Source organism: Pongo abelii, chromosome 20, assembly GCF_028885655.2.
Source record: "Pongo abelii isolate AG06213 chromosome 20, NHGRI_mPonAbe1-v2.0_pri, whole genome shotgun sequence".
NCBI lineage: Eukaryota > Metazoa > Chordata > Mammalia > Primates > Hominidae > Pongo > Pongo abelii.
Window position 1 is genome coordinate 47,207,304 of NC_072005.2, and position 14,663 is coordinate 47,221,966.

General features: G+C 49.4%; 1 protein-coding gene across 1 annotated transcript; it reads left to right on the plus strand.

Moving 5' to 3' along the window:
• The first annotated feature begins 2,943 nt into the window (after positions 1 to 2,943).
• ERICH4 (glutamate rich 4) lies at positions 2,944 to 4,575 on the plus strand. Its single transcript, XM_024236509.2, has 2 exons — positions 2,944 to 3,131; positions 3,819 to 4,575. Exons 1-2 carry the CDS (start codon positions 2,958 to 2,960, stop codon positions 4,035 to 4,037), a joined length of 393 nt encoding a protein of 130 aa, XP_024092277.2. The 5' UTR covers positions 2,944 to 2,957; the 3' UTR covers positions 4,038 to 4,575.
• The last annotated feature ends 10,088 nt before the right edge of the window (positions 4,576 to 14,663 follow it).

Consider the following 14,663-nt stretch of genomic DNA (forward strand, 5'->3'; position numbering starts at 1 on the left):
ACTTACCCGCTGCTCATCTCTTGATGCGCGGCCCCGTTCCTAACAGGCCAGGGGCTGGTATTGGTCCTTGGCCCAGGGACTGGGGACCCTTGCCTTAGAGGGCAAGGATGGATGCAGGCGACCAGTAAAAGAGGCCACTGTAGCAGTCTAGGCAAGAGATGAATGGGGATGGGGCAGAGGGAATGGTGAGAAGTGCTCAAATCCTGGGTCTGTTTTGAAGGTTAAGCCAACAGATTGAGAAACTAAAAGCAGACGGGCATGGCTGTGCACATGAGGAAACTGGAAGGGCAGCAGGTTTAGGAAGGTGAGTGTGGCGGCTGAATAACGGACCCTCTCCCTGACAGATACTCATAACTGTGAATCCCTGGGCGCTGTGACTATGTTACTTTCTATGGTAAAAGAGACTCGGGGCTGGGCATGGTGGCTCACGCCTGTAATCCCAGCACTTTGGGAGGTCAAGGCGAGTGGATCACCTGAGGTCAGGAGTTCGAGACCAGCCTGGCCAACATGGTGAAACCCCCTCTCTATTAAAAGTACAAAAATTAGCCGGGCATAGTGGCGCATGCCTGTAATCCCAGCTACTCTGGAGGCTAAGTTGGCAGGATTGCTTGAACCTAGGAGGTGGAAGTTGCAGTGAGCCAAGATCATGCACTGCACTCCAGCCTGGGTGGCAGAGTGAGACTCTGTCTCCAAATTAAATAAATAAAAAAGGGATTTTGAAGATACGCTGAAGTTAAGAATCTTGAGATGGGGAGATTACCATGGGCAATTGGGTAGGACCAATGTAATCATGAGGGTCCTATCAGAGGGAGACAGGAGGGTCAACATCAGCAGGAGATGTGATGATCATAGATAGAGAAGGTTGGGGTGATGAAGGAAGGGGCTAAGAGCCAAAGAAAGCAGATGGCTTCTAGAAGGTGGAAGGGACTAAGAAATAGGTTGTCGTCTGGAGACTCCAGAAGGGACCCAGCCCTGTGCACCCACCTTAGACTTCTGACTTCCAGAACTATAACGGTGACTTTGTGTTGTTTTAAGATCGTGGTCATTTGTTACAGCAGCAACAGGAAATGCATCCAATGATGGGGCTCCCAACTGAGAGTTCTGTTTTGACGACATTCACATTGAGATGTCTGAGACACCCTGGTGGAGCTGAAGTAGAGGAGCGGTAGGACTTATTTCCTAGTCCGGAGAGGATAGAATAAATAAAGTGGCCGGAACCAGCAAATGGCATAAAGGCAACCTCTCATTGCCCTCACTGCTCATCAGCTTAAGGCACTCCCACCAGCGCCATGACAGTTTACAAATGCCATGGCAACACCCATAAGTTACCACCCCTTTTCTAGATTTCTGAATAACCCACCCCTTAATTTGCATGTAGTTAAAAGTGGGTATAAATACTGCCAGCCAACAGCCCACGTGCTGCTACTCTGGGTAGCCCTACTCTGCAAGGAGCAGTCCTGCTGTACACAGCCGCTTCAGTAAACCTGCTTTCTTCCACTGCTTGCTCACTTGCTCTTGAATTCTTTGCTGAGTGGAGCCAAGAAACCTCCGGGGCTAAGCCCCAATTTGGGGACTCACCTGCCCTGCATCAGGGCTGCAGAGTTAGGGTGTGGAACTCAAGGGAGAGATCAGGACTGAGGCCAAACACTTGGAAGCCAGTGACATATACATGAAATTGGCTGGGCCTGGTGGCTCACGCCTGTAATCCCAGCACTTTGGGAGTCCGAGGTGGACAGATCACCTGAGGTCAGGGGTTTGAGACCAGCCTGGCTAACATGGTGAAACCCCATCTCCACTAAGCATGCAAAAATTCGCCAGGTGTGGTGGCGTGCACCTGTAACCCCAGCTGCTCAGGAGGCTGAGGCAGGGGAATCGCTTGAACCTGGGAGGTGGAGGTTGCAGTGAGCCAAGATTATACCACTGCAGTCCAGCCTGGGTGACAGAGCGAGACTCCGTCTCAAAAAAAAAAAAAATATATATATATATATATATATATATATATATATATATAATTAATTAATTCATTTGTTTATTTTAAGATGGAGTCTTGCTCTTTCGCCAGGCTGGAGTGCAGTGGCGCGATCTTGGCTTACTGCAACCTCCACCTCCCGGGTTCACACTATTCTCCTGCCTCAGCCTCCTGAGTAGCAGCTGGGACTACAGGCGTGCGGCAGCATGCCCGGCTAATTTTTTGTGTTTTACTAGAGACAGGGTTTCACCATGTGGCCAGGATGGTCTTGATCTCCTGACCTCGTGGTCTACCATTATATATATATAGGCAACTTGGGTCTGAAGGAAGGGTCCAAGGCCGAGAGAGGCCTGCAGTGCTTCCCAGACTTTTCCACAGCAGAAGCCCTCACCCTCAACAGGGATAACATACCCATAGGCAAGTCCAGGGTCAGCAGAATTGGCTGCTTGGCCCTAGGCCAGCAGCCTGGACACAGGCACTCCAGCTGAGGGATTGCTGTCTTAGTGCCCCTGGGAGCCATTCCTGACCCCAAAGGCACACTGGTGGGAAAGCCCTGGGATGACCCGTGCCAAGAGGACAAGCAAAGACCAAGCTATGGGCAAGCCAGAGGTCAAATGGAGGCTGAGGAGAGGCTGGAGAGGTGGTGGGGTGGGGGGCAGGTGGAAGGACAGAGGGTGCCAGGCATCTACAGACACTGAGTGCCCCTGAGGGGTCAGGCCTGAGACAGGCAGGGAGGGGTGGAGTTTGACCTCTGCAAGAGGCTATGTTTGAACCCTGTGAGCAGAGTTGAGGTTAGACTTCAGAAGGAAAAAGAAAAGCACAAGGCCAGCTGATTCTCTCTGAAGAGTGGACTTTGGGATACCTTTGCCAGGAACCCCCATCCCGCTCCCTCTGCCCTTTACTCTCTACCACGCACACAGCTCTCCAGGGGACCAGGCCACCCTGGACCTTGCTACTTCCTGCTCCTGGCAGCCATAGCTCAGAGACGATGGAGCTGTGGAGGCAGCTGAGTCAGGCTGGACTGGTGCCTCCGGGGCTGGGCCCACCCCCCCAGGCCCTGAGGGAGGTCTCCCCAGTGGAAATCCCTGGTCAGACCCTCAGGATTGCGGGGGCAGACACTGGAGGTGCCTGGGATAGTCTGCTGTGGATCAGGGAGGAGCTGGTGAGTGAGGGGTTTGGAAGGGAAAGAGAAAGAGAGAGAGGAAATGAGAATGAATGGAAATGAACGAAAATAGAGAAGGCCAGAGATCGAAAGACAGAATCTGAGAGACAGAAGCAGAGACATGAGAGGCATGTACAGACACAGAGAGACAGACATAGAGTGAGGGACAGGAACAGAGGTGGGGACAGGGAGATCCCAAAAGAGAGGGACAGAGGTGGGAAGCAGAGACTGAGAGCAGGAACAGAGACAGAGAGACAGACTGAATTTGAGAAAGTTGGGGAGGGCCAAGAGAGCGCAAGTGAGAGGAAGAGAGCCAAAGGCAGGGGCAGAGAAATGGCAAAACATAAAGACAGAGAGACAGGGGCGTGGAAAGACAAAAAATAAATGGGGACAGAGACAGACAAAGGGAAACAGGGACAGAGATAGATAAGAGAGGGAGGAGACATATTACTGAGAGAGAGAGAGAGAAGTCAGGGACAATGGAATGGAGAGACAAAGACAGAGAAGAGTTAGAGATCAAGAGACACCCTGAGAAGCAGGAAGGCAGTTAGGGTCCACAGGCACAGTGAAGACCCTGCCCAGGTGCCGTGGCCAGGACATAAGTTGGGACCTGCTCTCACCCAGGTCCTGGAGAGACCCCTTGCTCTCTGGGGTGGCATCCCTGTGACGTCCCCTTCCTACTGGCAGGGGAAACTGCACCTAGCGGATGTCCAACTGCTGGGACAGCTGTGCAGCCTGGGGCTGGAGATGGGGGCGCTGCGGGAGGAACTGGTCACCATATTGGAGGAGGAGGAGGAGAGCAGCAAGGAAGAGGAGGAGGATCAACAGCCCCAGAGGAAGCAGGAGGAGGAACACCTGGAGGCCTGCCCAGCCCCACATCCGCCTGACTTTGAGATGATGATCTGAGGCTCTGCCAGTGGATTTAGGTTGACATACAAATGAGATGCAAATGTATGCAAAGGGAAGGGGAGATTTGCAGGTCAAATCAGATGTGGAATCAGGTATACCCCTTTAGTAAGTGCTTTCTCTGAAGGTGCCTGCAATGATATTTAGGCATTGGCCTGTGAGCTATGGGTGTGTTTGCAGATGACATGAGGATGTGTTTGGAGGTGATGTGGGAGGTTGTAGAGAAGTTGCAGGTGCTTTTGCAGATGAGCCTCAGGTGTGCTGCTGAGATGGGGATCTCTGCAAATATGATGGTGATGCATACAGATGCGATTTCAGATCAACGCTGTCTGGTATGGTAGCCACTGGACACACATGGCTATTTAGTGCTTGAAACATGGGGACTGCAAATTGAGATGTGCTATGAGTGTAAAAATACACACCAAATATTAAAGGCTTAGTATGATGAAAAGAACATAAGACATCTCATAATTTTTAGATTACTTGTTGAATTAATATTTTGAGCATATCAGTATTAGTAAAAATATTACTAATATTATTTTCACCTGTTTTTAAATTTTGTTGTGTGTATTGTTCCCCTCCCTGTGTCCATGTGTTCTCATTCTTTTTTTTTTTTTTTTTTTTTGAGACGGAGTCTCGCATCTCACTCTGTTGCCCAGGCTGGAGTTCAGTGGCGTGATCTCGGCTCATTGCAACCTCCACCTCCTGGGTTCAAGCGATTCTTCTGCCTCAGCCTCCTGAGTAGCTGGGATTACAGGCGCACGCCACCACACCCAACTAATTTTTGTATTTTTAGTAGAGACGGGGTTTCACCATATTGGTCAGGCTGGTCTCAAACTTCTGACCTCATGATCCACCCGCCTCAGCTTCCCAAAGTGCTGGGATTACAGGCGTGAGCCACCTCACCCAGCCTCATTGTCGTGTTTACAAAGCACTTTCTAGTTGGAAGTGAGGGTTTTCAGAGAAGTGAAATGTTGACAGAGGAGGTGCTGATTCCTTTCCATGGGAGTTTTCTACTTAAAAATAAGCCGCTTCCACTTTGGGAGGCCGAGGCTGGGAAATCACTTGAGGTCAGGAGTTTCAGACCAGCCTGGCCAGCATGGTGAAACCCCATCTCTACTAAAAATACAAAAATTAGCTGGGTGTGGTGGCACGCGCCTGTAATCCCAGCTGCTGGGGAGGCTGCGGCACAAGAATTGCTTGAACCCGGGAGGCGGAGGCTGCAGTAAGCCGAGATCACACCACTGCATTCCAACCTGGTAGACAGAGAGATGCTCTATCTCAAAAACAATAACAACGAAAAACCAAGCTGCTTCCTTTTGTCCAGTGGAGACCCCAGGATTAGGGTGGGGTGCAGGACTGGGGTTTAGGGGTTCAGGCTCCATCCGCAGCCTGGTCCCCATTGGCTAACCTGAGCCAGGTCTGCAGCTGGTGTCAGTGCTGCTGTTTGGGGGTTGGGGAGAACATTGAAGTCACGCCTAGCAGCCAGGGAAGGGGGAAGGACACCCCACAGAGCATGCAAGCCGCAGGGCGTTCTCTCCCTCTCTTGGCACTCTAGATAGAGGCCCGGGGAGTCTGGGGGTCTTTTGGCGGCTACATCTAGACAGTAGGGGTCATGGGGAATGAGGATGTTGGATGCCATGGCCCCAGGGTCTGGGTCATGCTTCACAAGTGCCAGGGTCCTGTGTCTCTTGGGGAGAAACAGATGAGTGGGGGGTATAAGGGAGAGGCTGGCGGGGCGACTTGTAACAGGTGCTCACTATTCAAGAACAGCATGAGGCCAGGCGCGGTGGCTCACGCCTGTAATCCCAGCAGTTTGGGAGGCCGAGGCAGGCGGATCACAAGGTCAGGAGATCAAGACCATCCTGGCTAACACTGTGAAACCCCATCTCTACTAAAAATACAAAAAATTAGCCGGGTGTGGTGGCAGGCGCCTGTATTCCCAGCTACTCGGGAGGCTGAGGCAGGAGAATGGCGTGAACCGTGGAGGTGGAGCTTGCAGTGAGCCGAGATTGTGCCACTGCACTCCAGCCTGGGCGACAGAGTGAGACTCTGTCTCAAAAAAAAAAAAAAAAAAAAAGAACAGCTTGGAGGATGGACTCGATGTTTAAGGGGAGTTGCCCTAATCCTATGGCCTGGGCCACAGAGGTGAAATCTATGGAAGAGAGTGGGAGTTTGGGTGAAGGGGGCCAGCCTCACCAGTACTGTCCTCAGCACCACACTAACTGAGCTCCTTCCAGCAGTGACCAAGTCTGTACCAGGCCTGTCCTTCCGGATCTCCCAGACCAGTGGGAGAAGATACCCATGCCTACCCAGGGACAGCCAAGATGGTCAGGGTGGGGACAGAGGAAGTATAATCTGAGGGATCAGGGCGGAGATGGGGGAGGCACAGGAGGCCGAGGGGACCCAGAGAAGGCAACAGGCCCAGGCTGAAATGTCAGGAAAGTGATCTTAGAGGAGAATTGAGGCAACAAGGAAAATGAGCCAAGTAAAGAAAGCGAATGGGGCCGGGCGTGGTGGCTCACGCCTGTAATCCCAACACTTAGGGAGGCCAAGGCGGGTGGATCACCTGAGGTCAGGAGTCTGAGATCAGCCTGGCCAACATGGCAAAACCCTGTCTCTACTAAAAATACAGAAACTAGCCAGGCGTGGGGGTGCATGTCTATAGTCCCAGCTACTCAGGAGGCTGAGGCACAATAATTGCTTGAACCCGGGAAGTGGAGGTTGCAGTCCACCAAGGTTGCACCACTGCACTCCAGCCTGGGCAACAGAGTGAGACTCTGTCTCAAAAAAAAAAAAAAAAAAAAAAAAAAAAGTGAATGAAAAGAATATAAAAGTAGAAAAATAGCATACACAGAAGCCATGGGGTTATCTAGTGATCTAGCCTCCTGCTACTCAAAGTGCAGTCATTCATGGAACACAGCAGTAACAGCATTGTTACAGCTGTCTATTGCTGCATAACAAACAGCCCCCAAACATTGTTATTTCAAAACAGTGACAGCATGCATTTTGCTCATGCATCTGCAATCTGCAGGGATCCCTCATCTCTGCTCCACACTGTCTGAGGCTTCAGCTAGAATCATTGTTGGTGCATTTGCTTTCCTGTCTGGTAGTTGATGCTGGCTGAGGGCTGGGGTGGCCTCTGTTTCTCTTCCTGTCTTGTCTCCATATGGGCTAAGTTGGGCTCCCAAGCAGCTTGGAGGATGGGTTCCAAGGGCATGTATCCTGAGAGGGAGCCAGTCAGAAGCCACATCGCCTTGTGTAACCCAGCCTCATAAGCCATGCAGGGTCACTCTCACCATGTTGATGCCATTGCAAAGTCCTGATCAGGTTCAAAGGAAGGGGAAATAGCCAGGCATGGTGGCTTACACCTGTAATCCCAGCACTTTGGGAGGCCGAGGCGGGTGGATCACCTGAGGTCGGGAGTTTGAGACCAGCCTGACCAACATGGAGAAACCCCGTCTCTACTAAAAATACAAAATTAGCTGGGCATGGTGGCACATACCTGTAATCCCAGCACTCGGGAGGCTGAGGTAGGAGAATAGCTTGAACCCAGGAGGCGGAGGTTGCGGTGGGCCGAGATCACGCCAGTGCACTCCAGCCTGGGCAACAAGAGTGAAACTTCGTCTCAAAAAAATAAATAAATAAAGGAAGGGGAAATGGACTCCACCTTTTCATGGGAGAGTACAAGGTTCTGGAGGAGCATGTGGGACAGGAAACATTGCTGAGCTCATCAGTGGAAAATGCAAGCTACCCCCAGCAGCCGCTTGGTAGATGTGCTCACTCCCAGACCCATGCCAGACCAACCAAATCAGATTCTGTGCATACAAGAAGAGTTCCAGCTGCTTCATTTGCAAATTAGGTTTGAGAAATACTGTTTTAAATCACAAATGTGACACTGTTTTGAGCAGGTGGAGCAGGGAAAGAGTAATTACATTTAGAGAGCTCCCTCTGGCTGCCGCGTGGAGGTTGGATTAGAGGGCTCAAGAGTGGTGGTCCAGTAGAAAGAACCAAAAAAAAAAAAAAAAATTGGATGAATTGAACATTATCAAAATTCCAAACCTGTGTACATCAAAAAACACTATTGAAAATAGATGGCCGGGCACTGTGGCTCACACCTGTACTTCCAGCACTTAGGGAGACTGAGGCTGACGGATCACTTTGAGTCAGGGAGTTCAAGACCAACCTAGGCAACATGGCGAAACCTCGGCTCTACTAAAAAATACAAAAATTAGCTGGGTGCGATGGCAACTGCCTATAACCTCAGCTACTCAGGAGGCTGAAGTGGGAGAATTGCTTGAGCCTGGGAGGTCGAGTCTGCAGTGAGCCGAGATCATGCCACCGCACTCCAGCCTGGGTGACAGAGTGAGACTGTCTCGATAAAAAAAAAGAAGAAAAAGAAAAAGAAAATAAATAGACAACCTATATATTAGGAGAAAATGGTTGCAGAAATATATCTGATAAGGCTCTAGTATCTAGAATATATAAGGAACTTTTACAACTCAACAATATAAAGACAAATATTAATAGTTCGGTTACAAAATGGGCAAAGAACTTGAATAGACATTTCCCCAAAGAAGATATACAAGTAATTAAGCCAATAAGCACATGAAAAGATGCTCAACATTTGTGTCAGTAGGGTTCTCCAGAAAAACAGAATAAATTATATATATAATTATATGTATAATTTAGGCATATATATATAATTTATTCTGTTTTTCTGAAGAACCCAATTTATATATATAAATTGGCTCATGTAATTACGGAAGCTGAGAAGTCTCACGATCTGCCATTTGCAAGCTGGAAATCGGGAAAGCTGGTGGTGTATTCAGTCCAAGTGTGAGGGCTTCATAACCAGGAGTGCAAATATCTGAGGTCAGGAGAAGATGGATGTCTCAGCTCCAAACAAATTCTCCCTTTCCCCTCCCCTCCCCTCCCCTCCCCTCCCCTCCCCTCCCCTCCCCTCCCCTCCCCTCCCCTCCCTTCTTTTTTTTTTTTTTTTTTTTTTTTGAGACAGAGTCTCGCTCTATCGCCCAGGCTGGAGTGCAGTGGCGCGATCTCGGCAACCCCTCCGGGGTTGAAGCAATTCTCATGTCTCAGCCTCTTGAGTAGCTGGGATTACAGGCGCGCGCCACATGTCCAGCTAATTTTTCTGCATTTTTTAGTAAAGAGGATGTTTCACCATGTTGGCCAGGCTGGTCTCAAACTCCCGGCCTTATGTGATCCACCCGCCTCGGCCTCCCAAAGTGCTGGAATTACAGGCGTGAGCCACAGCGCTCATCCAGAAAATTTTAAACATTACCCATGGGGCTTGGTTGTGCTTCTACTGGGCTCCCACCTGCTGTGATGCCCTGTCTCCACCAGGTGGCGCCAACACACACCGCTGCAGCCTCTCCAGCCAAGGCAGAGACTGGACACAGACGGGTGGGACAGACTGTGAGGTCCTTTGAGGAAGCAGGTCCTTATAGAGGGCGTCGTTGAGACAGGCTATTCCCACACAGGGGGCTCCTGTTGAGAGAGAAACTCCAAGTTCTGGTGAGCAGGAGACAGGCAGGAATAATCACTCCTAAATCTACCCATGTCACAATCCCTGGAACCTGTGAATGGTAACTTTTATGGCAAAGGGCTTTGCAGATGGGATGAAGTTAAGGATATTGAGGTGGAGAAATTCTCCTGGGTTATGTGGGTGGCCCTCAATGGAATCCCAAGTGTGCTTGCAAGAGAGAGACAGAGGGAGCCCTGAACACAGAGAAGGTGAGGATGTGATAACAGAAGTAGGAGGGTGAGTGGTGTCAGGAAGGGGCTAGAGCGAGGGATGCAGCAGCCTCTAGAAGGTGGAGAAGCAGCACAGATGCTCCCTGAGGCCACCAGGTCAGTACAGCCCTGCTAGCACCTTCAGTTGACACTTCTGACTCCAAAGCCGTAAGGACATCAATTTGTGTGGGTTTAAGTGACAAATTTGTGGCCACTTGTAGCAACAGCTATGAGAAACTCCCACAGGCAGGAACGAGGCGCAGAGGCAATGGTAATTTTCCTATTAAATATAACTTAAGCTAAAATGAAAATATCAGCAATAGAACTGATGAGACTGTGAGACAGCTGGAGCAGTCACACAGGTGCTGGGAGTGAGCGCTGGTACAAGTGCTTTGGAAAACCCCTTGGAAGTGTGTGTGACCCTGAACATACAGTATCTGGGAGGCAGCAGTTCCCCTCCTGGGCATATACTAAAGAGAAAAAGAGAAACAAGTGTAGGCGCTCACCAAAGACACCTACTAGAATAGTCACAGTAGCCCAATCTTTTTTTTTTTTGAGACAGAGTCTTGCCCTGTCGCCCAGGCTGGAGTGCAGTGGCACAATCTCGGCTCACTGCAAGCTCCACCTCCTGGGTTGACGCCATTCTCCTGCCTCAGCCTGCCGAGTAGCTGGGACTACAGGCGCCCGCCACCATGCCCAGCTAATTTTTTTTTTTTTTTTTTGTATTTTTAGTAGAGACGGGTTTTCACCGTGTTAGCCAGGGTGGTCTCGATCTCCTGACTTCATGATCCGCCCTCCTCAGCCTCCCAAAGTGCTGGGATTACAGGCGTGAGCCACTGCACCCCGCCACAGCAGCCCTATCTTAATAGCTTCAAACAGGAAGTTACCCAAATGCCCATCAGCAGGAGAATGGTGGTGTCCCACTCCTTCCATTGAGAGTGGGGTCTGTGTGCCAGTCCCCTGAGTATGGGTGGGCTTGTGACTTCTAACACTAATAAGTGTGGGGAAAGTGACCCGACGTGACATCTAAGGCTGAATCATAAGAAGTGTGAGCTTTGGCCGGGCGCGGTGGCTCATGCCTGTAATCCCAGCACTTTGGGAGGCCAAGGCAGGCGGATCGCCTGAGGTCAAGAGTTCAAGACTAGCCTGGCCAACAAGGTGAAACCCCGTCTCTACTAAAAATACAAAAATTAGCTGGGCCTGGTGGCAGGCGCCTGCAATCCCAGCGACTTGGGAGGCTGAGGCAGGAGAATCGCTTGAACCTGGTAGGCGGAGGCTGCAGTGAGCCAAGATCGCGCCACTGCACTCCAGCCTGGGTGACAGAGCAATATTTCATCTCGAAAAAAAAAAAAAAAAGTGTGTTGCTGTGTAAGAAACCCAACTGCTTCAGGATCACCATGTTGGAGAGGTCATGTGTAGGGCTCAGGTGACTGTCCCAGCTGAGCCGAGCCTTCTGGCTGTCCCCACCATAGTTTCAGACCTGTGAGTGAAGAATCATCTTATACATAGAGGCCTCATCCCCAGCTGTTCCAACCCTGAGCTCTTCAGTCGCCCTGAGCCATTCGCCTCACCCCTGCGGAGGCTCATGGAGCAGAGCATCATGGAGCAGAGACAGAACTCCTTGGTTTTGACTTCTCAGAATTTTTGATCCACAGAATCATGGAATTGTCACACCATTTAGTTGGGAGTGGGGTTGTTACATAGCAGCAAATAACCAAACAAAAATAATAAATAAGTTATGGGATATTCATACAATGGAATGTTTACACAGTATCTACTTATCTTCTCCCTCAAACAGAAAGTAAGGGTTCAAGAGCTAAGCTATGAAGATGCAAAGGCATAAGAATGATACAATAGACTTTGGGGACTCGGGGGGAAATGGTGGGAAGGGGGTGAGGAATAAAAGACCACGAATTGGGTTCAGTGTATACTTCTCAGGTGATGGGTGAACCAAAATCTCACAAATCACCGCTAAAGAAATTACTCACGTAACAAAATACCACCTGTTCCCCAAAAACTTATGAAAATAAAATTTAAAAAAAAAATCATACATAGGCGGGGCGCAGTGGCTCACGACTATAATCCCAGAACCTTGGGAGGCGGAGGCGGGCAGATTATTTGAGATCAGGAGTTTGAGACCAGCCTGGCCAATATGGTGAAACCCCGTCTCTATTAAAAATACAAAAATTAGCTGGGTGTGGTGGCTAACTCCTGTGGTCCCAGCTACTTGGGAGGCTGAGGCAGGAGAATTGCTTGAACCCAGGAGGCAGACTTTTCAGTGAGTCGACATCACGCCATTGCACTCCAGCCTGGGCGAAGAAGTGAGACTCCATCTCAAAAAAAAAAAAAAAAATTGTATATAATTGGCATTAACTTTTTTTAGTAAAGAAAAAAATGGAAAAACAAAAAAAAATGGAGATATGAGAGGATAATCACCCTCATATATTTAAATCTGTTATATATATGAAATTTGTGCCCGGGCATGATATTGGTTTTGATTATTTGTATTTTCTTGAGAAGTATACCCAGGTTTTTCTTTTTTTCTTTTTTCTCTTTTTTTTTTTTTTTTTTTTTTTGAGATGGAGTCCCGCTCCCATCGCACAGGCTGGAGTGCAGTGGCGGAATCTTGGCTCATTGCGATTTCCACCTCCTGGGTTCAAGCGATTCTCCTTCCTCAGTCTCCCGAGTAGCTGGGATTACAGGCATGAGCCACTGTGCCCTGCCCTTCCTGCTCCTCTTGAGTATGTCTAGTAACGGACACACTTGGCTGTCCACACTTCTTGGCCTTACAGACACTGTGCTCTATAACATGACTCTTAGGTCTCTGCAGGGCAGCCCCCACTTGCTGCAGGCTGACACTGCTGCCTCCTCCTCAGGCCCACCTTGCTTCCCATGGCATAGTGCTGGCCTTAGCCACTCCCAGATACTTTCATCACACTGGTACTATGAAGCCCTGCCCTGTAACTGTCCCCTGCTTTGAGCTTTGTCCTATGAAAAATGACCATCACTTGCATCTCAGTGATGCTAGTGTCCCTCTCACTACTGCAGTGCTCACCAGCCCTCCTCACCATCCTAGTCAGCTGCTGGGTTATTTTCTTCTGTAAAAGGCACGTTCTGGCCTGGCACGGTGCTGCAGACCATCAGCACCTCTGTGATGAGGTGCTCACTGCCATCTTGTGGTGGTGGTGGTGGGGGGGTCATCTAAACCCAGAAGTGATTGTCACGGTTGGCTTTCTAGAATCTTTGCTGGAATCACATGTTGGGGATCATGTTCTCTAAAAGCAAAGCATGAGGAGGTGATTCAAGAGGTGCATTGGGCCGGGCATGGTGGCTCAACCTGTAATCCCAGCACTTCGGGAGGCCAAGGCAGGCGTATCACGAGGTCAGGAGTTCGAGACCAGCCTGAACAATATGGTGAAATCCCATCTCTACTAAAAATACAAAAATTACCTGGGCGTGGTGGTGTGTGCCTGTAATCCCAGCTACACGGGAGGCAGAGGCAGGAGAATTGCTTGAATCTGGGCGGCAGAGTTTGCAGTGAGCCGAGATCGTGCCACTGCACTCCAGCCTGGGCAACAGAGCGAGACTCCATCTCAAAAAAATAAAAAGGCACGTTCCAAAATGCCCATTTCTGAACTATTTAATCCTTTACCTCACTGCTACATTGCAGTGCAATTCACTTCTGATGCTAACTAGTAAAGATAACCCAGAGTTAGCCCAGAGTCTGCTCTTTATGGAAAAATCCCTTCACAAGACTGAGCACATCATATGTAAGCCCCAAGTTTAAGGATCGCAGGCTACCCACACTTCTGACCAACTTGCTGTAAATTCCGGGGTTCCCATGACCCTCACATGGTGGATATTCTGCTACCATGTCTCACAGAACTCAGGATAGTACTATACTTATTTTTTAAAGTTTTATTAGTGCAAAAGGATGTAAATCAGAATGAGCAATAGAAAGGGATGCATAGGAGTCCGGGCGCAGTGGCTCACGCCTGTAATCCCAGCATTTTGGGAGGCTGAGGTGGGCGGATCATCTGAGGTCAGGAGTTCCAGACCAGCCTGACAAACATGGAGAAACCCCGTCTCTACTAAAAATACAAAATGTGCTGGGCGTGGTGGTGTATGCCTGTAATGCCAGCTACTCGGGAGGCTGAGGCAGGAGAATTGCTTGAACCTGGGAGGCGGAGGTTGTGGTGAGCCGAGATCATGCCATTGCACTCCAGCCTGGGCAACAAGAGTGAAAAGAGAAAGAGAGAAAGAGGAAAGAAAGAAAGAGAGAGAGAGAAAGAAAGAGAAAGAAAGAAAAGAAAGAAAGAGAAAGAAAGAAAGAAAAAGAAAGAAGGGAGGGAGGGAAGGAAGGAAGGGGAAGGAAGGAGAGAAAGAGAAAGAAAGAAAAGAAAGAAAAGGAAGGAAGGAGGAAGGAAGGAAAGAAAGAGAAGAGAGAAAGACATGCATAGGGCTGGATCAGAAAGGGTTGTAAATGTGAAGCTTTTATTGTCTGCCCATGGTGGGGTGAGGGTGCAGCCCTTTTCTGCTTTTTTTGAAGTTTTGCCTTTTTGTGATTAAGTCTTGTTCCTGGCCCTGAGCTCTACCTGTCCTTTGGCTTCAGGAGATGAAGATTTCTTCCAGCTCTCATATTTACTTTAAATTGCTGAGTGATAGGTCTGAGCCTGTCCTTTTCTCTTTTCCATACATCAGCGGCACTTGTTAGTAGCCATTCAACTCCACGCTCCTATTACTTTCATTTCCCCCATGATGTTCAAACCCACAGAGACTACATGCCGGTGGAACATCTCCTGTAGCTCATCTCAGTTTACTCCAGATGAAATATCAGTGACCTCACAGCGGACACATGCCCTGCAGACCATC